General features: G+C 32.4%; 1 protein-coding gene across 3 annotated transcripts in view; it reads right to left on the minus strand.

Annotated features, from left to right (window-relative positions):
* Nucleotides 1-2,485: 2,485 nt before the first annotated feature.
* Nucleotides 2,486-26,762, minus strand: part of GatA (glutamyl-tRNA(Gln) amidotransferase subunit A, mitochondrial) — a 28,801-nt gene continuing 4,524 nt past the window's right edge. Inside the window, exons 1-2 of one of the 3 annotated variants that reach the window (XM_072520713.1) lie at nucleotides 7,851-8,720; nucleotides 2,486-3,932 (exon numbers count right to left, since the gene is read on the minus strand). In XM_072520713.1, coding sequence (XP_072376814.1) covers nucleotides 2,947-3,932; nucleotides 7,851-8,310 — 1,446 coding nt within the window. In that variant the 5' untranslated portion in view covers nucleotides 8,311-8,720 and the 3' untranslated portion in view covers nucleotides 2,486-2,946. Of the gene's footprint in view, nucleotides 3,933-7,850; nucleotides 8,721-12,207; nucleotides 12,453-24,059; nucleotides 24,263-26,762 lie in introns of those variants that run through there. The other 2 variants (XM_072520711.1, XM_072520712.1) reach the window with 2 other exon arrangements.

Here is a 26,762-nt window from a genome sequence, read left to right on the forward strand (position 1 = left end):
GTTTTTCCTTTCATGAGAAAAAAAAAATTCTTTTTGGTTGTAAATTAGTCTTAATGTATGTGTTTTTAATCCAATCTAATAAATCAATTGTCAAATTTCTCTTTGTTGATTGTCTCGGCCCTTAATGGGTTAAAAGAGGAAGTTAATACAAGGAAAATACCATTATTAGTAAGTCAGTAACATATCCGAGGATACATCATTTATGTTTTTTAAATAACAAACATATAAAATCAGAATTTGGTGTTTGTTGAGAGTAAACTAAATGTAAGACCAAATACTTACCATGTCGGGATAGTATTATGAGGTTTTTTTCCTCATGATTTACTATGATATCATTAACAGGAGAATCTTACTGTCATCGTGGCATGTGGTTGTCTTTGTGAAGACAAATTACATGCTATGATTTTTTTCTGACGGATATTCTCAAGTTAAAGTTGATTTCATGTAATCGAATGAACTATCTTACAATAACGTTGTCCCAGGAACGCAACTCAACAATATTAGCAATATCATTTTAAAGTCGTCTAATTTAAAATGTATAATGCATGTGTGAATTGTCAATATAAATGAGTCAGATAAAATTAAATTATTAGACGAATTTGTCACCAAGTAACAAAAACAAAATTTGTTTAATTTATTAATGTTTGTATTTTGAGGAAGTGGAAATTGAAACGTCAATAAACTTATTTTAACCTTCAATTGTGGCTTATTATATCCTAGTCAGTCAGATGGAAATGCAGCAAAGTATTAACTTTGCTGCATTTCCATCCTTTTAATTTCTTTTAATAACTATTGTCTGTATATGCTGTCGAATGCCTGTTGAAAGTTGATGAACAATATGTGCAGTTCTATGTCATGTTAGTAGCTTTTTTCGATAGTTTGCGTTAGTACGTGTATCCACAAATGATTAATTTTTATTTTTGATTGCTACATTTATACGAGCGCTCGCTTCATAATAATTTTTTATAACTAGCTGATTCTTTAGCCATTTCATGAAAATGTTTGGTAATATATTTTTTAAACGATTGGCACATTCGATTTTTCTTATTTTACTGCAATAAGGAATCTTTTCAAAAATGTTTCAGTGGACTTTGGAAACACCATCACCAATGAAGGTTGCATATTAAAGATTGTGCATGCTTTCACTTTTTAAAAAACCTTCAACAAGTACAGCCTCCATTGCTGGTGATGATCCAGTCCAATTTTTGTAAAAAATATGGGTTTCATAGTTTGTTTTCGTTCATTAATTGCACATATACCACAATACTGATTGCGAATTCCTATAAAAAGTAGTTGTTTTGTATGAAATCCAATAATGTATGCAATGCCGGATTTTGAAGTGTTTCATACGGATATTCATACGAACGGTGACTCCATCCACCATCAATAACCACTGCACATCGACCAATTCCTCCTGGTGTCACGTTTTGGGTTTCTAAAGCTTTTTGGTAATCTTTCCCCCTGCTGCTTGAATTGCATCAGTTAAACATTGCTGCCACGTTTCTCCTTGCTCTTGTTGGTATTTATTAAATGTGTGAAATCCCATTGGCCGAACATCCAACAATGATAAACATTCCTCTACTAAATGATGTCCTTTTCCAATAACCAAAGTACCCCACGTCGCTAGAGGATTCACATAGTGTTTATCCCTGTACGTATGAATCGATTTTTTATTCCACATGCAGCATACTTGAAAACGAATTGAAAATTAAATTTAAACCCATGGCAACTTCTTTGTCAAATGCCAAGTATCCAGTTTTTTTTACATGGCATTCATTACTCTCTAAGGATTTCACTTCGGCTATAAAGTGGCTGATATCGACTATTCTTCTTCTAGAAAGATTATTATCGTACGCATCCAGTACTCGCACTACTTCAATCTCCAAATCTTTTGTATTTGAATATAATGTTGGAGTTGTCTGACCACTGAATGATGCAACGGATTCTCTGAAAAATGTGTAGAATATAAAACTAAAACAATCTCAAATCAAAGCTTTCATACCACTGCCCCCATATTAAATTATTGTTAACATTTTAAAAAATTGAGCTTCGAGTTATAGATATACGTCAATGGATTTCAAATGACACAAAGAATACATTACGTAAGACACATCAGCATAAAAATGGACCTAATTTATTTACACAATTTTTTTTAATTCACTGTTTAGGTTTTTTTTGGATAATTCTGAACAAAAAATCTCTAAAGTTGGTGGTTCTCTTGTTATAAACAATTTAAAATTAGAAAAAGTATTTCTTAGGATTAGGTATAGGTATAGTATATTAGGTTTTCCCGCTTTGTACTTGGAAAAAAGTAGTTTTTTTGAGTTTTTTCAAAAATGAAAACATGAAGTTTGCTCAAAATTTGTCAAAATACTTCTAATGATCACATATACCTTCTCAATTTTTTTCAAATGTTTTGAATGTGTAGTTTGTCTTTTGAGGAAGAAAATCTTCCTTAATAAAGGCACACAAAATGCAACCAGACATAAAATATATTAATTATATTATATTGAATGAAATACAAATATTAATAAAGGCAACTCACAAGGTAAAATAATGAATAATACATTTATATTAATAATAATGAAATTAATACAATTAGTAATAAAGGCAAATTAAACAGAATAGTAAATATACAAATACACGATAAAGTGGATGTTTAAACAAACATAAAATGTTCAACACGAGACACAAGATGAAATATAGTTCAGCACAAACAGCAACTGGCAACAAATCATTGAGGGTAGCGGGTGCTACCGCTGCTTGCAGGTCGCTTCTTGGGCGGACAGGAACAAAGTGAAGTAACAAGACGGCTCTCGTGGATGCGTTCGATATTCTCAACCCAGAAGTATAGGTGGGGGTGACTTTTAGCGCCAAAGATTCATACTACCGGCAATTGCTATATTGCAGGTTATTACATGTCAACAAATCTCACATTAATAAGGTTTATACAGTGTGTATTAAAAAATGCTTTTTCAAACTTTTTGCTTTACTAAATTGCTTAAAACAAATTTCACACTTATGAGCCTTTTCTCCACTGTGCGACTTAAAATGACGTTTCAAACTATTAGCACGAGTAAACTGCTTAAAACAAATTTCACATTTGTGAGGTTTTTCTCCAGTGTGACATGCGATATGACATTTCAAACTACTCCCTTGAGTAAAATACTTAAGACAAATTTCACACTGGTAAGGCTTTTCTCCAGTGTGTACTCCCAAATGCCTTTTTAAATTATCTGATTTACTAAATGACTTAAAACAAATTTCACACTTGTAAGGCTTTCCTTCAGTGTGCAATTTTATATGATGATTCAAATTACATACTTGAGTAAACTTCTTAAAACAAATTTCACACTCATAAGGTTTTTCTCCAGTGTGCTTTCTAAAGTGTATTTTCAAACAGCCTGAATCACTAAATTGCTTAAAACAAATTTCACACTTGTAAGGCTTTTCCCCAGTGTGTACCCTCAAATGCTTTTTCAAAATATTTGCTTCACTAAATGACTTTAAGCAAATTTCGCACTTGTAAGGCTTTTCTCTAGTGTGTACTCTCATATGCCTTTTCAAACGTCCAGCTTCATTAAATTGGTTTAAACAGATTTCACACTTGTAATCCTTTTTTCCAGTATGCGATCTGATATGATATTTCAGACTACCCAGATAAGTAAACTGCTCAAAACAAATTTCACACTTGTAAGGTTTTTCTCCAGTATGCAGTCTCGAATGCTTTCTTAAAGTTGCTGCTTCAGTAAAATGTTTAAAACAAATTTCACATGTATAAGGCTTTTCGTGAGTGTGCACTTTCACATGTCTTTTTAAATATCTTGGGAGAGTAAATTCCTTGGAGCATGTTTCACACTTGTAGGAATTTCCTCTAGTATGTGTTACCAAAGATCTTTCAGATTCCGTTTGAATTTCATTCTGACTAAAACCTAAAATAAAAATCAAACTATAAACTTTGCATGAAGAAACAGCAGATCATAAATAAAAAGGAACATATATATAGAATAATGAACAAAGTTATAACCATATTTAATGTAAAGGCCTCTGTTATAAACCGATGTATGGCTTCAGCTAATTGGTTTATTGTATATCTTCATTTATTTATAATATCCATTCCAGAATTACTAGACCCTGTACCATCTTGTAGTTTCCAAGTGTTCCTTCTGCTACAGAATCTGCAGTTTCATCTCTATGACCCAACCTTATTATATGCAAGTGTCTCTTGAATGGTGAGTGACCAGTAAGGAAGCTTGTTATGATTCTGGGCAGATCATTACTTGTTTTTCGCAATAATTCAGCCCTAACGATGTTCTGAAGCTATTTGCTTTTGACATTTTAATATTATTTACCATTTTTTGAGAATTAACCACAACAACCGGCAGAGCCCAATTAGAATTAGTGTAAACTTTTGATTATTCATAAATATTGAAAGAAAAACAAAAATAATTACAATTATGTGAATATAAATGAGACGAAAATACAAAAATTCTTACACAGCAAGATCACACAAAACAAAGGTTATCACAGCTTAAAACTTAACCTGGAAACATGCTATGTATATGACGTGAGAATGTCAATCTAACAGAGTTGATTAGCCCGTTTAGACTATCTGAAGACAAAAGTGTGAAGCCCATAATTAGTAGGATGAATTGGTTATGACTGATTGCTCAGTGTGAGATTCTATTCACAATCTAATATCTCACTTCTATCAGAAGTGAGATATTAGATTGTAGTCTAAAGTTTTGTTTTATAAGAACAAGGATTTAATGGACTTAAATATAAATATAATTATTGTTCAGGTAATCCTATAATTTATGGGGAACCATCTCTACAGTGAGAGTCCATAAATAAGTTTAGTAGATAGATTGCTTAGATGCTTAAATTTCGATCTTTCCAAACCAATGTATTTGCATATTGTTTTGTAATGCAGAACAGAGTTACACTTGGGGAATCACATACTACATGTTTTATGTGATGTTATATGGAGGTTATAAACCTTACAAAGTGGTAAAACTGGTTGAACCTCTTTTAAATGAGGGGATCCTAAATATTGCAAACAATTATAATAATTAGCAGCATTAGGAACTTATTTGAAGACTCACAAAGCAGATCTATGTGGAACTTTATGAAAGATCAGAGTCGACTTAGCACTAACTGACAGGAGCTAGGTTAAAACAGGAAAAATAGTCGCAAGACAAAAAGATAGCTATATGACAGTATTGAAGTGGTTTGACAAACCTTCTCCTTCAATTCTGATGATCAGCACTCGTCATGGAGATGAAATGATGAAAGAAAGTACTAAAAATAGAATGGGAATAAAAATTAAACCTAATGCAGTAGTTGAATACAATAATGCAAAAGGGATTTGTATAAAAAGTACTAGATACCTAATATTTTCCAAATTTTTTGTTTTGTGGCTAAAAGTTGATGTCTATTATTACCAGTTCATGTACAAATATACCTATAAGAAATATTGTCACATTAAATTTTAAATTTCTTCACAAAGTAATATCTACCCTTGATTCGTGCATATTAGGGGCACATTTAGATGTGTTTGAATCATATATGATTCATTGTACAGCGAAGTACAAAGTTTTGTTAACTTCTAATAAAACGAATGTTTTTATGCGAAAAATATAGTATTTTTGTAGAAATCCTGCTAAAACATGGTACTTTGGTGGAAATTTTGTAAAAAGTATTCTTAATATATTGAAATGGATGAAAACGCTCAAGAGCCCCCCCCCCCCCCCTCCCGAAAAAGAAATTAGAGAAGCCATTTCAAAACTGAAAAATAACAAAGCTCCAGGTTTGGACAATCTTCCTGCCGAACTCTTTAAGAATGGTGATGACACCCTTTTTAAACACATGCATAAATTAGTAACCAAAATCTGGCAACGGAACGAAACGCCCGCGGACTGGTAATTAGGTGTAATGCACCCTCTTCACAAAAAGGGAGATATGATGGTGTGTGATAATTATAGGGGCATCACCCTACTTAATGTGGCATATAAAATATTTTCCAACGTATTGTACAGAAGATTGATCCCCTATGCTGAACAAATAGTTGGGAACTACCAGTGCCGTTTCCGACCCGATAAATCAACAACGGATCAAATCTTCAGGCAGATTATTGAGAAAACGTTTGAGTTCGGAGTCCACACCCACCACATATTCGTGGATTTCAAAGCCGCATACGACTCAATCAACAGCCAAAAACTTCTACAGGCTATTACACTAACAGGCGAAGAGAGTGTAGTCAGAATCCATACGAATATCAATACGAATGGCACCATCTTTAATAAATCTGTACAAGTGGTCGGATATGCAGATGACATAGACATTATTGCTAGGTCCACAGAATCTCTGATCGAAGCATTTCGATCACTAAGGGTGTCTGCACTTAGAATGGGATTCAAAATAAACGCACAGAAAACCAAGTAAATGTATTGTACCAGATCAAATAACCAGATACCTAGAGTATTAATTGATGATCTGGAACTGGTGTGGAAGGTGTGGACACCTTTGTCTACCTGGGCTCACTGCTGAGCAAGGGCAACAATGTCAGCGAAAAAATTAAAAGAAGAATAGTGCTTGCCAATAAGTGCTATTGTGGTTTAAGGAAACATATGGCCCCAAAACTACCCAGAAAAATTAAAGTTACCATATATAAAACACTAATAAGGCCAGTGTTAACATACGGGTCTGAAGCGTGGTCACTTACACAGAACGACCAAGAATTGCTTAAATGTTTCGAGAGAAAAATTCTAAGGAAAATATATGGAGGAATCCAAGAACAGGGTTTGTGGCGTAGGCGCTACAACTTTGAGTTATATAGAAGTTTTGGGGAACCTGACGTTGTAAAATGTATTAAATTAGCACGCCTTCGATGGATAGGACATGTAATTAGGCGAGATAAAGATGCAACGATCAGAAAAATTTTCGACCGAAGAGGACCAGTGGGAAGACGAGCCAGAGGAAGACCAAAACTTAGCTATCAAGATAACATAGAGGATGATCTAAAATCCATCGGAGTTAAAGCATGGACAAGAGTTGCCAGAGACAGGGGTGAATGGAAGATTGTTCTGAAGAAGGCTTTGGCTCATAACGAGCTGTAATGCCACTGATGATGATGATTCTTAATATATTTGTGAAACAATTACTGGCCACAACTAAGTCAGTAAATAATTACGATTAAATCATTTTTTTTTTATTTGCCACAGGAAACTATATTTTGTATAGCTAGGTTTAACAACATTGGACTGAGAACAAATTATCAATGCTTACTATTCATAGTAATTCCAGTGAAAAATAATGTCTTTAACGCAAAATATAAATATGAATGTTAGCCACCCAATTATATTAACAGTACATTATTCAATAAGCAGAAGCCATTGATTTATATTAAAAGATCCTATATACTAATGAATCATTCCCATTTATTTTACATTTCCACATTCTTATTATCAATGTTTGCTTGACGAAAAAATATATATGTCTTTATTTAGTAGAAATTAATTGTAATATTTGGTGGAGAAGCTATATCACCATATATGACCTGCATTACCTGCCTGTAGTAAAACTTTCTCACTAAACAATCTCTATAAGTAAACTAAAACTTCCTATTTCTGCTAATGTTATTACTATTTAAATGGGAATTTAAAGTTTAAACTAAGTTTATTGACATTTCAATTTCCACTTCGGAAATTGTTCTCAAAATACAAACATTAGTAAATTTAACAATTTTGTTTTTTGTTCTATTTAAATAGTAATTACTTTAAAATGCCACAAGAAAATAGCTTCAGAAGAATATCTGCTAATGTTGGATAGTAATTTTGATGTTTTCATACCTCTAAAATCTTTTTTGTGATCTATCTCAGTTGAAGCTCCTATCTCTAATTTTACAGCTCTGTTTGAGTCTAATGTTTTTGTACTACTTCTTTTAAATCCAGTTGCACACCTACGGTTTACTTCTAAGCTATCCTCCTGCGGTTCTTTCTTTATTTCTGTGTTAACTTCTGGAATAGTATAATGTTCCTGCAATTCTTTCTTTATTTCTGTCTTAACGTCTTGAAGAGTAATATTATGAGATGGGTTAGTTATTTCATATTGTAACATATGTTCTTCTATTTTAATATCGTCCAAACAATATGCATCTGACAAAGAATACTCTTTGTAATTACTTTGAAACAGACATTCTCGGAGTTCTGATTTAATTTGTATATTAACATTTTTCTCTAGAGAATCTCTATCTTTATCAGATATTAATACATTTTGTTTTATTTTTATACAATCTTCACTTGAATCCATTTTGAATTTAAACAGTCAATGATTAGTTTTGGGGCCAAAGATGTATAATAAATTAGGGCAATGAACATAACCTAAGATTTCTTCTTCCTTTTGATATTCTCAACTTGCTCTAGACAATCGAATATCCCCATATAACACTTATTAATATAAATTCTATTATTATATAATATTTAATGAACACTACGTTATGTTGAAACTTCTTCTTGGGCCAAACAGTTAGTTGGTAATATGCTTCAAATACAAAGAGAGAAAACTTTTCAAAAAGTACATTTTTATGAATTCTGCAATTTTATAAATTACCATATAAATTTACGAATTAATTGGTATTTGTTTCTTTTAATATAAATTGCAGTTAATTATTAGAAATTTTTTTTGGCAGTTGCCATTCCATTTTCTCATTGGACGACATTTTTGACACCAGTTATTGAGGTTGAGGTTAGGTAATCATCATTTTGTGTTTGTTTTTGAATTTGTAATAATTATTAGAAATAGCGAGTTCGTACTTTGCAACGAACCTTGTGTTTAAATAAATACTCAAAAGATACTTTATATTGGTTTACTTTTGGTACAGCGGTGCCTCGCTCTATTTCCCAAATTGTATTTTTTAATTCGTATTTTTAGAATTATGGCACAAAAGAAAGAGAGAATGCCGCAAATTTTATTAGAAATCAACTGAACATATATTACTGAAGGTTAGGAGAAAATTTTCTGATATAATTCAAAAATATATTGAAATGAAAAGAGGAGAAAATTTATTAAATTGATTTATTGTTACTAAATCTACTAAATGTATATTTAACTGAAAATTATAGCTTTTTTTTCAAGGGTCAGGTTAGATTTGGTTACGTTACTTTACGTTTATTATCATGTTTTCTTATGAAACAAAAATTTTGATTTTTAATTATATTACAACAATTTATTCTTATTACTGCTTTTTTACCAGCGTTAGGTTATATTTGGTTACGTTGGATTTGGAACCATCGAGTTAGAATCCATGGAGAGGGCATCACGTGACTAAAAACGACCTCACTTCGGCCATATTGTTAAGATTGTTTTGACACTTTTGACAGATCGTATATGTTTGTTTACGTTTGTTGTTTTTCGAATATTTTTAGTTTTATAATACTGTTATAGAAACTGTAATAATATATTGTAATAGTGCATAATAATGGTTTCTTATTCTCAACGTAGTTGCAGTAGCAGAAGCAATGTTAATAAAAAATCTTCAGGAATAACGTTCTACAAATATGTAAACAAAGTAATGGCCCGTACTTCAGAGAATAAATTAATAGTATTTGACTGTATTAATTTATCTTTATGTATAATATATCGTGTTTTTAGTGTTTACCGCGGGATAAATAAATCATAGTTTATTAAAAATGTATTGCACTTTTTTAGATTACGATTAAATCTTCTGAATAACTAGTCATATTTTTATAGTAGTTTTAATATTATTGAGTCCGGCCATGATCCCACCGCTATATTGGTATCATCGTTAGCCACGCCTACCTACGCCGTTTTTAATACACACGTTAATATGCTCATAGCTTCTCCATAGATTCTAACTCGATGGTTGGAACAGTATAACTGTGACGTTGGTTTAGTTTTAATGTCATGTTTTCTTATGAAATATAAAAATTTTTATTTTTAATTATATTATAACATTTTATTCTTATTACTGATTTTTTTTACCAGTGTTAGGTTAGATTTGGTTTATTGGTTTACATTTTTAAATAAAATGTAAAGAAAAATATGAAATTTTATGTTAATAAATATTGTGGGATTCACAGAGTAATTTATGTGTATATAATACATATAGTAGTTCAAATAAATCAATATTGGGGGATTCCCAGACAGACTTTTAACGGTTAGGTGTCAATCTACGAATTCTCTGTGAATATAACGCGCCATGATACTATGATTAAGTTAGTCATAGTATCATGTAACGCGCAATATCAAAACGAAAATACCCGACCTTAATCGAATTGAATAAAATTTTCTTTAAGCTGCGTTGCCGTCTAGACGTTAAAAGATAATTTCATATGAAAATAAGGATACATTTTGCATTAAAGTGTACTGTAGATTTGCAATATTTTTGCAAACATCTTAATTTGGCAATTGTGTTTAAAATATTGGTGGGGCATTTTCAACTCATTTCTTGTTTGTTCGTCACGAAAGGAAGACAAAATGGAGTGCGAATTACGGAAAATTTCGTACTGTGTTTGAATAACGGTAGTGCCCCAGATGTTATGATCAAACACGATGTTATTAAAGACAAAATGGTGTGTCGGTGCGTCAACGAGTTGTGTATTAACGCCAAAGGTAGGTTTAAATGTAATAAACTCGTCCCAAGACAAAAAAAAAACACAAAAAGTTTGGATTTAGTCTATCGGCAAAGAAAGGGGGAAGCAAGTAAATTGCCGGTAGAGAAAATATTTATGTTGGTGGCAACTTTATTATATTTAAAGCTGCCTATGCAAGAATTCGTAAATGAGAGTTCGAGATTTTTTCCAAGGCGATGGTTAACTGGTAACATTAGTAAATAAATTAGAATTTACTAATGTTTGTATTTTGAGAACGATTTCCGAAGTGGAAATTAAAACGTCAATAAACTAACTTTAACCTTTAATTGTGGCTTATTCCCATTTAAATAGTAATTAATATATAAACATTTTTATTTTAAAATATTATAACACAGTTTGCAACAATATATCTTCATATTTTATAAGGGTTTTAAATACCTCTAGACTGAGTTAATGAGCTAGACACATTTGTTAGTGCCAATCCACCACCAAGTTCTCTTAGCAGACTCCAAGCCTTCCTACTAAAATTAATCTAGATTTTCAGTTGTATGAATCCATTTATGTTTTCTTTTAATAATGATAATAACTCATAAGCTATATGCTGGGTTTCATGCTCTTGATCTTCATTGTACAAGATCGCTCCGTACTTCTCTGTGTGACTCTTAGTTTGGTAAGAATGGAGAGATCCATGTTAGGAGTAACTCTGTGAGACAAAATAAAAAATGAAGAGGTCATGAGAAGAACCAAGGTGACTGACGTAATCGAAAGGATAGCCACACTAAAATGGGGATGGGCAGGACACAGCTAGAATGACGGATGGGCGATAGACAAAGAGGTTATTGGAATGGAGACCAACGGAAGACAAGAAAAGCGTCGGTAGACCACCTAAACGATGGGCAGACAATTTAAGAAGAAAAAAAAATAAAAACTGCATGAGAGTGGCGCAAAATAGACGGGGTTGGAAACACGAGGAAGAGGCCTATGTTCATCATTGGGCTTTTGAGGCTGGATGATGATAGCATCTTGGAATGCTTTTTTGACAGCCGATATAATAGCTGTTCTAAACCGTGCCCACTTGTTGACTGCTGGTGGTATCCATTTGAAAGACTTTTCTAACTGTTCAGTGTCTTTACTCCAGTACTCTTGTTCAAATTCCATCGGAGTCAAGGTAAGGATTTAATTATTTCAATTTCCAGACCCACATTCAGGAGGATAGGTCCGTGTTGTAAGTGAAGGAACTTGTTATGTACTTTTCTTGAATACGGAAGCGGATCGTCTTCATAATTTCTATTTACAAAACATAAATCAGGATTTAAATCCTTTCCCCAGACAGCTGATCTACAATTACCTTTAGCCTTTGCATCAAAGACCAACTGGAGGTTACATGTTGTGATTGTGACTGAGAGTTTGCGACACATTGTATTATTAATGACAATTCACATAACCTATAAAAATAAAAAAGTACCAACTTAAATCCAATGGTTTCCAAAATTTTACAGATTCTCAACAATTTTATTGAAATATATTTATTTTCAATTGTTTTTTCTGTACAGCCTCCTAGGATATCTGCAATTAGAGTAGAAATACACACGGATTTCATTCGGATTCTTTAATTGAATTTTAAAATACAAAAAGAATTCTTTGCAAAATTAGCTAAAGTACTATACACCACAAAACTCTTTTAGGACTTATGCTGGAAATGAGGAAATTTTACTAAGTTTTCAATATATTTTGCAACAGCCAGGAGCATAGGTTCGCTAAGCTTCCTTCCCATCAGTTGCAAACTCAAAGGAAGTCCATTTTTGGACAATTTAATTGGAATAGAAACAGCTGGTACCCCTAAAACATACACACATGTTGAAAATCACAATAAAACAATGTAAAAACTATCTGAAGTTGTGAAACTCATGGAATTTGTATCAAACAATACTCCACTGTTAACAGGTTCATAATTTACCTATACATAAATTATTTTTTCATTCTTGACCAATGACATCAAAACATGATATTAGACTGTTCTAAAATACTGAATGAAGTAAAAGGAAACCGAAAGAACAAGCTGAATATAGCCGCAAATGTCAACCATGAAATAAAATATTTCGGTTTGACAGTGTTGGGACGTTTTTGTAATGCATATTTTGTATGCTTCAAAAAGAGAGAAAGCTTTTAAAAAGTACATTTTGTTATACTATTTTATGAATTCTGCAATTTTTCATTTTTATGAAAAAATAACGAGTAAATATTTGTCTTTTTCGAGATTAATTGCAAACATCTGTTGCAATCTGGCAACTGCTGATTTGACGATTGCCAAATCTATCCCCTAATCTATCTAACCAAAGAAACAAATATTTACTCATTCTTGTTTTATATAAATCAAAAATTACAGAATTTATAACATAATATAATCTTTTTTTTCTTTATTGTATAATGGCTTTGGCATAGCCAATTAGCCAGACTTTTTGTGGTAGTTACAATTTTTGAATTTATTACCTAAGCCTATTTATAATCTAAATTTACAGAGAGTTATATGTTCGTATACACATTTTTTCAGTTTTTGACATATTTACATTTTTTAATTTTATTACCTAAAACTACTTATAATTTAAATTTAGAGGATGTTATGTATGGAGAAAGTAGAGTAGAGAAAGTAGAGCTGAAGGTAGATATGATATAGAAATAGAACAGGAGGATACTGAACTACTAACTTTGGACGAAATAAACAAAGCAATTCAGTCTCTAGCCAGAAACAAGTCACCCGGAGCAGACAACCTACCCGCAGAAATATTTAAATGTGGCGGTCAAACATTTGTAACCCTCCTTCACAAACTACTAATACAGGTATGGCAAGAACGCGCGTTACCAGAAGATTGGAATACTGGAATTATATGCCCCATACACAAAAAAGGAAACGTTCTTGAATGTTCCAACTTTAGAGGGATTTCCCTTCTTAATACAGCATATAAAATTGTGTCCCTGATACTTAACGAACGACTGGCACGGTATACTGACAATATAATAGGATCCTACCAAAGAGGCTTCTTGAAAAATAAATCTACCATTGATCACATATCATCCATCAGACAAATATTAGAAAAAACGACGGAGTACGACATAGACTGCCATTACATCTTCGTAGACTTTAAGGCAGCGTACGATACTATTGACAGGCCCCAATTATATTCGGCGATGATCGAATTAAGAATACCAAAAGGAATTAATTAAAATGACAATGATGAAAGTCGAATGTAAAGTGCGTTCAAAACCATCTAAAACCAACAGATGACTGCGCCAGGGAGATGCGCTATCATGCACGCTGTTCAACCTAGCGTTAGAAAAAGTTATGAGAGATTCGGGAATAAACTTAAAAGGTACGATATATACCCGTAGTATACAAATAATGGCATACGCTGATGATATCGTCATAATTGGAAGAACCCAAAATGAAGCAGTGGAGGCTTTCACACCTATCAAAAATGCCGCAGAAAACATCGGACTTCTGATTAACATCCAGAAAACTAAATATATGCCAGCCATATCAAGAATTCAACAAAATAACTTAGAGGTGCAACACGAAACGATAGAAATGGTAGAAGAATTCTGCTACTTAGGATCACTGGTAGACTACAAAAATAACACATCCAACGAGATAAAAAAAAAGAATATGCGTGGCTAACCGCTGTTATTTTGGCCTGGGCCCTCAACTAAGAGCGAGAAGTATGTCAATAGCAACAAAGTGCAAACTTTATAAAACAATAATACGCCCAGTGCTCACATAGGGATCGGAAACATGGGCAATGACGACCCGAGATGAAGAGTTACTGCGAGTCTTTGAAAGAAAAATATTGAGGACCATATATGGCGGAGTAAACGAACAGGGTATGTGGAGAAGGCGATATAACTTTGAATTCTATATGGATGAGAGTGATCCCACTAAAATAACTATGCTAAACAGGCCGGTCGGAAGAAGAAGAAGGGGGCGACCTAAACTCAGATATCTGGACGATGTACAGGAAGATCTGAGGGAGATTGGAGTGAGGGGCTGGAGAAGACAGACACTCGATAGGGAAGGATGGAAGAATGTTTTGAAGCAGGCCAAGGCTCACGAAGGGCTGTAGCGCCAACTGATGATGGATGTTATGTATTCGTAGATACATTTTAATATCTGCTTATTATTTGAAAAAATAATTGTATTCAAATTGAAAGGCAATGGACAATTTAGCTCAATTAGTTTTTCATATATCATTTTGATACTTTGTCTGTACTGTCCACACTTCAATATAAGGTGCTGTAGATCTCCCACTTTACCACAGGAGCAATATGGGTTATCAGTGATACCTATGCTGTGTTTGTATGCAGGAGTGAGTGCGTGGTTTGATCTTATTCTGTTTATTGTTTTTATAAATAACCTATTTGGCTCATATTTAAACAATCTCTCATTGGGAATTAGTGGTTGGCAAGTTCTAAAGTTTATTCCAGTTGTAATTTGGTTGTATAAACGTTGCTATCTTTGTTTGCAATTGTTTTTACTGATATTATCTATGTCTGTTACTGGTAGAAGTATGTTGTTTATATTATGTTTGGTTAAAGCTGCAGATTTAGCTAATTTGTCGACTTCTTCATTTCCTGATATTCCAGAGTGTCCTTTTACCGAATAAATAATAATCGAGCTATCTGCGGAAATAATATCATAATGTAACCTCTTTATTTCTATCTCAATATGGTTTAGGTTTTTTGTGGTTTTGATAGAAGTGAGTTTGCCCACAATGCTTCTACAATCGGTCATAATGATATAATTATTCATACCAGTAGAGGCTATATATTTTAACGCAAGTAATAAAAGCTGATAGTTCGACAGTATATATTGAAGCTTCATTGGACAATCGACATGATTCTTTGTAATCAGAATTCCAGTGATATATTGCACAACCTGTTTTATTTTGAATTTTAGAGCCGTCAGTAAAAATAGATTGAAATGCAGGCCACTTATCTTTAATTTTGTTGATCATACTTCCTGGAAGGTTTCAATGCATATAATATGTTTCTATTACCTTGGAGAAGAGAGTCTTAGGAGGTTGAGTATAAATTGGTGGTATTTTATTTTGATACAATTGTTCTTCAAATATTGTCAATTTTCTATAACTTTCAACGTATATGGGAGTTTTTTTGTTACGCCAATATTTGTGGCTTAAGTCTAATATATTCAAGTTACATACTAATATTTTTTAAATAGCTAAGTTTTTTGATATAGCTTTAGCTACAAACTTATCTGTACAAAACTGCCTGCGTAGTGTAAGGGGTCCCCGAACGGTCGAGGAACTGTTTCATCTAGCTGCCGACCGAGAATCATTTCATCAGCTTGTCAATATGACGATAGCCAACGCTTGAATACAAGCACGGCACACAAAGAAGAAGAAGAAGTGTAAGGGGTGACTCTTTAGCTTCAATTTCAATAATAGTAATAGGAGTAGATTTTAAGTAACCAAGACATAGCCGCAAACATTTGGGTTTCAATTTTATTAAGATGTCCTGTGGATGCAGACCCATATAAATGACAACTATAGTCGAAAATTGGTCGAATCATTGAGCGATAGAATAGCAATGCAATATTCGGGTCAGCTCCCCAACTTTACAAAATGCTCTAAGAATATTCATGGAGTTTTCCGATTTTTTTATAATAGAATGAATTTAATCCTTCCATAACAGTTTACGATCCAAATATGTGCCTAGATATTTTACACAATTTTTGATTGGAAATTCCATTTTTCCTAATTTGATGTTACCTTGAGGAGTTTGGCGTTTTTTGGAAAAAAAAAACAAATTTCAGTTTTTGTAGTTGATATTGATAAGCCTAGAAAATGGTAATAATTTTTTATACAATCTAGTGTAAATTCGAGTTGACGCCTACAAATGTCTAGGGTAGCATGGGAGGTATACAACACAACATCATCTGCAAACTGTAATATATTAGAGTGTGGAGGTACTATCTGTTCTAGATCTATATTGTACAATGAAAAGAGAAGTGGACTTAAGTTACTACCCTGTGGTATACCTATATTCGTTAGCCTTGGCGCTAAAAGTTTCTGACTTATTTTTAAGTAAGTCCATCTATTCTTGTACAAGGATATAATGAAATTTGAAATTTTAACTGACATTCCAAGATATAACAATTTCTTATGTAGAATATATAAATTTATGTTATCAAATGCAGACGTTACATCTATAAATGGTGCAGCTGTTGATTCTTGATTTGTGTAATTGACCTAAACAGAGGAAACTAGTGAAGTGAGAGCATCTTGTGTAGACCCGGATTTCCGGGAGCCATATTGAAATTTGGGTAGGATATCTTCGGATTCAAGCCAGTATTCAAGCCGATTTTTGATTAATCTCTCTAGAGTTTTTAGTATACAAGAACTTAAAGATATAGGTCTGTAAGACTCAACGTTGTTATCTGGCTTTCCTGGCTTCTTTATAGGCAATACAATATAGTCCTTCCATGTTTTGGGAATTAAATTCTCATTTTGCCATATATTGTTAAAATTGTTTAATAATAATGATTTGTATTCTGTGGGTAAAAAATATACCATAGAGTATGATATACAGTCCATCCCTAGAGACGAACTATTATTTTGTTTGAGTCCATGATTTAATTCCCACAATTCAAATGGTTTTTCTAGATTGGAGTATTCTCTGGAAACGATGACTGTAGCTTCGTTTATTTGATTTGGTACCCAAGGAGGTGAAATTTTGAAGTGAAAATCTTCTATCCATGCAGCTTCGCAGTTTACCGAGAGTTTATTGGACTGCTTTCGGTTTTTGTAGTGATGTACTTTCTTCCAGACGTCGCTGATTGGACTGTGGGAGTTAAGGCTTTTGCAGCAGTTTATCCAACTTTGTTTTTTTCTAATTTTAAAAATTTTATAATATAATCAAAATGTACTTTCTAAAGCTTTATCTTGTTATATTTGAAGCATACAGGATATACATTATAAAAACATGCCAACACTGCTAAACTGAAATTTTTTGTTCCATGTTTGACATTTGCGGCTATAATCAGCTTTTACTTTCGGTAAACTCAACCGTTAAAGTATTAAATGAAGAAATAACCAAAATACCCCAAACCACCAAACCATATAACCTAACCCAATTATTAAGGTCAAAAAATTACAATATTTATCAAATTTTGTACAAACATTTTTTATGTATTAGATTAAATTTATAACGTATACATTCGTGTAAACCTAACGTATTTTCCCTTCGTGTAAAGCCCCAAGTCTCTCCGAGGTCTATTTGTCTCATCTAAATGCTCTGATCGACCCCTGAGCGTCCAATGGTATCCTAATATCCCAAATTATATTGAAAAAAAAAAGGATGATACCAAAAATTAAAAAAAAAACACGACGAAAGGAAATAATTCAAAATAGGGAGCCAAAATCAAGAGAGTTGCGATGATTGCGCGTACTTATATTTACAACCATGTTCATTTTTTGACTGCTTTAATCAACCAGCTAGTTTTATATTTCTTACATAAAACAATAGGGGTGACATATCATAGTTATTGGTAATATAGTGGCATTGAACGGCCCGAATGGAATTTAATGGTGTGTGAAAACGGGTTTACGCCCATCTCACTCATTTCGATATTATCGCGTAGTATAGGTGTTTGTACAGTATAAGTTTTTATACAGACGTAAAGTTTTATGTATAAATGGTTAAATTTTCGCCATTTTACCTACTTTTGTCACATTTATTTTATCACTAATGGATTTGTTGTGCCTCTGATATAATTTATTCTACAAAAAAAGCACTCTTTGAATTTATTTTTTCATTTTTTTCTTTTATAACGTTATATGGACACAACGACATAGCTGAACAGCGGACATAATGACATATGAATGTCATTTTGTCTTTATGAATTCAATCCTGAGAAAAACAACTTTGTTCATAAATTTAACCCACAAAAACAAAAGGCTGGACAAGAATGGATGGAAGGATTTCTAAGACGAAATAAATATATATCTTCAAGGAAACATGAACCTACTTCAGCAGCCCGAGCGCAGGCCTTTAATCTGCCTCAAGCCAAAAACTTCAGTAGTCTATAGACTACATTGAATATATAATGCTGATGAATCGGTCCTTTATACTGTACAAAAACTACACCAAATTTTGGTTACTACTGTTAGAAAGCAGGTTGGCGTTATAACCAGTACAGAGCGCGGAATAAACACCACTATTGTTTGCTGCGTTAATGCTATTGGTACATTTGGCCCACCGATGATGATATTTCATAGAAAATATGAAAAATGAACTTGTCGACGAAGCTCCTCCAGGATCTTTAGGTGTGGCTCGAAAATCAAGATGGATGACAACCGAAATATTTCTAAAATGGATTAAGCATTTCCAAAATTTTGTGAAAGCTAGTAATGACGATAAAGTTATTCTTATTCTTATTGGGCATACAAGTCAGAAGGGAATTGATGCTTTAGAATATGCGAAACAAAACGGCATCAGTATTATTTGCCTGCCTCCGCACTGCACCCATCACGTGCAGCCTCTTGGTGTTTTCGCACCCTTAAAAACATACTTTAACCAAGAAATATCCAAGTGGTTGAAAGCAGATTCTGGGCGAGTTGTTACACAATTACAGATATTCGGCTTGTTCACGAAAGCATACGGGAAGGCAGCCACAGGGCAAAATGGTTGTAACGGATTCAAAACTGCTGGTATTTGGCCTTTAGATCCGAACGTATTTCCCGATTATATGTATGAACCCGCGGAAACTATAAATAGATCACTGGAAAATATCCCCAATGAGCAACTTGAGCAGCCAACGACTTCAGGTGATATTTCAAATGCTGTCTATCTAAACAACCATACGATATTTCCACTGCTAGGCCATCTAAACAGCCACAAGATGATACCTTTTTGCTTCCTGCAATAAATAGTCTACAAGTTACTCCGACTACACAATCTCAGTGCAAGCTCCATATATCTATGCAACAAGTCGATAATGTTTCATATCAAATTCCAGTATCTAATATTTTACAAAACGCTATTATAAAACGTATTTCACAGAATAATTGTCTATCCACCGACAAAAAAAGAACGTGCCTCGACTTCCACTCTTTCTGTTTCTATAGAGGAACTTTCTCCGGCTCCAAAAGGTACATTTATTAGTGGACAGGAAAACGTAAACCAAAGATTCGTCAAACATCATTAGTTCTAACCTCTATTCCTAATATGGAAGAAATTAAATAGAAAAATATGGCCAAAGATCCTCCAGCAAAGAGAAAACGACACGACAGTAAAAGGTTAGTTAAAGACGACAGTAAAGAAGAAAATTTGTTTAACACTGAAGATGATGATCTGGAAGATTCCCTCTCCATGCATATATTGCAACGATCTTTATTTTCACTGCAGGGCTGGAGAAGATTGGGCGCGGTGAAATAATTGTTCTCATTTGGCTCACGCTGATTGTGCTGACGTTCCGAAAAAAGTCTTTGGTTTTATTTGTGAGCTTGTAACGATACGATCGTTAATAATCTAACATTTTGAACGTTAGCAAACCGAATCCCTACATTAACTACTAATTTGCCGCCGTTTGAGTATGCAACCCACAATACGATCTCATATTTCATTATTATGATTTTCGAACATCGATATCGATAATAAGATAATCGATTCCCTTGTCAAAAGGGAAAAAGAATAATGTAATGGCCATTTTGGAACAGAACTTCCTGGAGATAAGTTGTTGAGTTTGCGGCAGGCAGAACTTGAAGGGAGAAAAAAGAATTTAAGTTATTTTATTTTTTTTTTGGGAAAGGTGAAGAATTTTTTTGTTGTTGTTTAAGAAGTATTTAGTTTTTGTGCCTTAAGAAGTTACGTTGGTTTATGGAAAATAAAACTTCCAAATAAGTTCTGGTAAGTTATCACACATCTTCCATTTAAATTTGCCAGTTCTCAATCGTCTAAATCTTCTCAGCTTACTGCAAATATCCAAATATCATTCCTATTTTTTTTATATACATATTATAATATATTCCAGTGCATTAACATTATATTTTGAGCCAAGGTCACCTAATGGCAAATATATTCTAGTTTTTGTTACTAGAACAAAAACTATATTAAATACAAGAACACAGAATAAAAAGTTTTTTTCTTCTCTTGTAGCCTACCGGCTCCAACTTCAAGACTGGAATTTCATTTTATTTGGGGAAAGAAGTTTTTTAATTTGGGGAAGAATCACATTTTTATTTGGGAAAGAAGATTTTTTGATTTGGGGAAGATTTACACTTTTATTTGGGGAAAGAAGATTTTTTTGATTTGGGGAAGAATTACAACACTTGGTTGGTCTGCCAGTCCTTAAAGGCTGATACACGGAACATAGGCTGATCCATCTTAGAGCCCATCCACTACCTGAACACTGGATAGAAGATTAAGTAACTTCCTTTCCAGCAAAAGGGTTACTAAGAACCATTATATGTTTTTTAACTTAAAAATTTAAATTTCATTTTTTTTTATAATATATATCTTGGATACTTAGGCCTTCAGTCTAAGTGGGTTACAAAACAGGTTTGTGCACAATCCCTGGGTAGTACCCACAACTTGTTGAATCCTTTTACTTGTTTGAATTTTGTCATTCCCTATTTACTTTGTATTTATTTCTTTATTAATATTTTACATAACCCTTATGATAAGTGGTCAGGATATATTATCCAATGTGATGGTCATTTGTATGTACCTTCACATATCAAATTGATGTAATACTGTTCTAATGTCTTAACTGACTATTCTCATATTTTTAAACTGCCCTTTTGTAACTTATATAAGTATGTAATTATTTTATAATATTTTAATTATTATTTACTCCAAGTGAGTTATCCAAACAGTAATCCCAGACCATTTTACCTCATTGCCAGAGGACAGTGTAAATCAATTGTTTTTTTGTATATATTTATATTTTTGGGTCCTAGTTTTAGGTAACTGTTCTTTGTAAAAAAATTTTGGGGGATATATTTGAGTAATTGTTTAGTGCATATAAATATAGGGTTGGGATAGTACATTAGGTATATAATATAGTGTATAAAGCATTTTAGATTTTTATTTTTTTCCCATAATCTTTTATTTTTCAATTAGTGTATAACTATAGATACCCCAAATTGGAGTGATATTCAAAATTCACCCTGGCGCCCATCTCAAGATCCTCTTAGGATTGATCTAACTCTCTTAAGTTACTGCAGGCAAGCAAACGTGCCGACCTCCTCTCTGAGTACAACTCTCATTCTCTTGAGCTAAGCCGATTCTCTTGTAGTGTTTAAAGTAAACTTTATATTTTCTTTTTGTATTGGTTACATTCCCTGTTGTTTAACAATTCTATTTAACCATAAATATTCTGATTCACTAGAGTTTATCTTCTTACATAATTTCTCATATTGGCTTCACCATCGCAGGCTTTTCCCTTTTAATTTGCAACACTTAGCTTTTCCCTTTTTTAATCGGTTACAAGCTATGTAAATAAATATTTTTTTTTAATTAAAAATAATAAAATTTATGTGAAATTATTTTGTTAACATTATTTTTTTTTTAAATAGGACAATATACATTTAAATAAATAGTATAGTTAAGCGTGTGTGTCATTTTGTCCATAGCATATGGACAAAATGGTTTTTGGATAATCTCAGTTAAATTAAAAATAATTTTTTTATGTTAAATTTGCCTAATAATCAATGATTAGTTTCAATAAATAGAGAACCAGTAATAATTGGACGTAGTTATGCAGAAGAAGGACGTAGATTCCACAATTTCTTAAAATATGAGTTAGACACAAATTTACATCGGTAAAATTCCGAACTGAATTATGCTGAAATGATCCAACCTTTTCTATGCAAAACAGTAATAATAGTAAAATGTCCAACCTTAAACGCTCTTTTAGCTTTAATCGATTGTGCAGTAATGATTCATGCTACTTGAATCTTTAAATATTTTTAATAGTAATTTACAAAAATGAACCAAGACACATGGATCATTATTGCGTTTTAAAAATAATTTTAAAACGAGGCTTTATTTTTTAAGCCAAAATGATCCAAGTGGCCCGAATCATTTTTACAAAATTAAATAAAGCCAATAACACTAATGTATTTAACACTGTAATGATTCAAAAAGCTTTAATCATATCAGCAAATGTTATTCTCGCAATTTTCTTTGGTCATTATAAATGCAGAAGTGCAATGATAGTTAAAAAGTATCCTGTAAGAAAATGTGTTTCTTTTGAAAAATATCAGTCTATTTATTTAAAAAAATTTAATTTACGAACAAAATCGCTTCACAAAGATACTTGTTTAAAATGTGATCTATTTAACACAAAAATAAAAAACGTTGCAACTGAAGAAGAGAGAAATTATTTAACTGATGAACATCAGAAACATGTTCAACTTTGGCAAAATGCAAGAGCAAAAATGAGGGACGATCTAAAAGAAAGTCAAATGTCCCAGGAAATGGAATGCATCACATTTGATTTACAGAAAACTCTCCCACTTACAAGAATACGTACAAACATCATTTTTTATAAACGACAACTATCGGTATATAATTGTGGTATCCACTTAGGATCAGAAGACAACGGTTACTGTTATGTATGGATGGAAGGAGAAGCAGGACGCGGAGCTCAAGAAACTGGAACTTGTTTAATTAATTAATTATAGATCTTATTCCAAAAGACTGTCAAAACATATATCTACAGTTAACAGGAAACAAAAATATTCCCGATGACATTGATGTATGGAAATGAACTAGATTTTTCCCTGGAAGAAAGTTCTACAGAATAATGTTTCTTCGTTCTAAACTTAAATATTTTAATGTTTTTATAATGTAAAGTTATGTTACCAAAAATAAATCTTTGTTTTATGTACAGACTTTGGTAAAAATAAATATAATTTTACTGTAATACAGACAAACACCGCTTTGGATCATATCTGCAAATAATAAAATTTGCTTTGTACCACAAGAAACACAATTTTGCAGAAATGATCCAAATGTTTTTTTTATTTAATGAAAAAAATAAATATACTTTATTTTTTAAAATACGCACATAAGATGCAATAAACACCTTAAAATAACTTGTGCATATTTAAATTAATAAACATATAATATAGTTATTTCAAATTGTTATATTAAATTTTTTTTAAAGTTAATTATCTCAAAATTATGTTAGTGTGGGATGGATCAATTCTGCATAACTATGTCCAATTGATGTAGAATCTGACAGTTCCCTGTGTTATAATATTAAGCAAGAGCTGTGATCAAATAATAAAACCATATGTCATTTTGTACGTACTTTACCTACCTTCTATAGAAAATACTTTTTCTACCTCCTTTTTTATTTTTAAATTAACTCTTTGTTTACAGTTGGGAATTTGTTGTGTAAATATCATACAGACATATTTATATTACCTGCCATATTTGCGGCTTGTGTACAAAAGTCTTCAAAAGCGCTTGTGTATGGATCATAATTCTTTACATAATTGTTGTACGAAGGTGCTTCTGTTAAGGTTGTTGGTGTTAGCAGTAAACTAACTTCGTCCCAGACATTGTGGAAATCGTTTGAAATCAGTCTTCGGGTTTTTAGTGCTTGATTAAAGTACTTGTCATAGTTTCTGCAAAATAAATTAATAAGTCTGTATAAGAATATTTGGAAAATTAGTTGAAGTTATGTGAAATGTGGGTAATGGTCTAGCTATCGTAGGACTGTAGATTTAAACTGAAATTTGAAATATGTATTATGTATGACTTTCTACTCACTTTAGAATGCATTTAAATATTCGGATTCTCAATTTCAAAAACGACCTATTTTGACACAAATTTTCGAATATGTCCTTCAGCTTAATAGTTATGTCAAAGAATATAGTATGCGTCCATGGTACAACGAACACAAGGTATGATATTGCGCGTGATATTTGACAGCTGAGCCAGGCGTGTACGTAGCCAAGAACCCTCGGACCCATTATTTCATAGATAAGAGGGTTAGGCTTTATTTGTAATGATAGTTAATGGGATTTTTTGAGATTGTAGTAATTTACCGCGTTTTTTCTTCAGTTAAAGCATTACAATGTCTTAAAAAGTACCTGTGGTGTTTAGTTGCTGTTTAGTTTATTATATTGTATAGTAGTTTTTTTTTGTAAAATTTGTAGTTCACTTGATTTTAGTGTTTTGATGTATGGCATCAAATTATATGGATTGTTTACGTTTTTTCGTTGGTGTTTCCTGCACATAATTTAATTTTTTTTGTTGTATAGAGATTGATTTACTAACATTTACTCTTCAGTATCTAGTTTTTATTTGCCAATGTGTATCTGGTTTTGTACCTTTTTTAAAATGCGCCGTGCAGTTGCTTGTTACAACAGTGACAATGAAGCTAAAATCTTTACAGTAACTGTATGTACGAGGAACCTAAGTATTTTTATATATATTTGGGTATCACATGCAGCAACTTCATTGTATTAGTTCGTAATGTTTTATTATGCAATTTGCAATTTATTTAAATTTTGCAATGGATTGCTTATTTTATTATCTTTTATTTTGCGATATAGACAATTTATGTAATTTCAATAAATTTTAATAATTGTTACTTTCTGACCTTTTGTAAGATTTATCTATAAAATTGTACAATTTTCTGCGATAGTAAAGCATATTTCTATTTTATTCTTAATTTACCACAGTTTCTACTTTATTGATGAGTATCTGTCTCATGTAACTACCTGTACATGCGAAGAATTGAGTTGTAATTCTGCATGACTGTTAGAGGAATGTGTGAGTTGAATAATAAATGGCAATTTTACTATGTTTTTGTCTTATGTGGTTGTATTGTATTTTTATGTCTGACGAATGTAATAATGTAGAAATTTACATGAATAAATCTATCTATCTATCCACTTTTTTCCTCTTAACATATTACAACACCATTAACTCTCCAAAGGACACCAAATAAAGTCAAGATAAACAATAGTATAACAGAAAGCTTTGAGATCCATTACCATCTAAAATGTTTAGCATAATATTAAAAAAGGTTATACAGGAAGCAAACATTAATAGAACAGATTTGATCTACCACAAAAAAACATCATTGCTTAACATTTGCGGAAGACTTGGTAATCTTAGCTAGAAGGAAAATAGAGCTGATGGAAATAGTCATGAAACTGGAAGAGAACGTAGCAACCAAGGGAATGTATATAAATGAAGCAAAAATGGAAGTATATGGAATGCACAAAAAAGCAATTCTTTCGGGGCCAGTACGCAACAATGATAACAACAAAGGTAACACAATATAAATTCGAAGAAGTCACAAGAGAACCTAACTGTGAAGAAGAAATACAGAAAAGAATTATGTTTGGAAACCGCGCTGTATATGCTCTCAATGGGCTGTTAAAAGGCAAAAATATATTTCGAAAAACAAAACTAAGGACATACAAGGTCGTAATAGTGACATATGCTTCTCAAAAATGTGTCACAACAAAACAACACCGAGTTTTCATTAGTTTGGGAGCGCAAAATCTGGTGGGAAAAACTTAAATGGGTAATGGATAAGAACAAATATCGAGCTAACGGAACTCTATCAAGAACCCAACGTATTAGCTAATTAAAGTTCAAAGACTTAGATGGTTGGGTCATGTGCAGAGAATGATTTCATCTAGAATTCCCAGAATGGTACTACCTAGTGCATCGGCAGGCAAAAGACGAAGAGGAAGACCAAGGTCAAGATGGAGCAACGAAGTTAAAGAAGATATGAGAAGAATTAACGTAACGAACTGGGAAAAAAGTGAGTGTTTAAGACATTGTGCAATATTGTATGACCTCGATACACTCATATTCAATGGACAGCTATCTAATCCGATCTAAATAAAGTTGCCTTAATCAATATTTATTTTGATTTTGTGTTTAGTTCAGTACATACGTACAAATTTTGTGTACCTAAATTACAAATTGATCATTAACAAATTAAGAAGTGGGAATACCTTGTATATTTGAAAATAATTTTAAAATTTGTAGCTGCACTTGACCTGAAATATCGGACTCTGGAGTATAAGTTGATAACCTATATGTGTAATAAAGAAAATAGTTAACACATGTTTTATAAAGGATATCTATGTTCACAAAATA

The sequence above is a fragment of the Diabrotica undecimpunctata genome, chromosome 1 (assembly GCF_040954645.1).
Source record: "Diabrotica undecimpunctata isolate CICGRU chromosome 1, icDiaUnde3, whole genome shotgun sequence".
Lineage (NCBI taxonomy): Eukaryota > Metazoa > Arthropoda > Insecta > Coleoptera > Chrysomelidae > Diabrotica > Diabrotica undecimpunctata.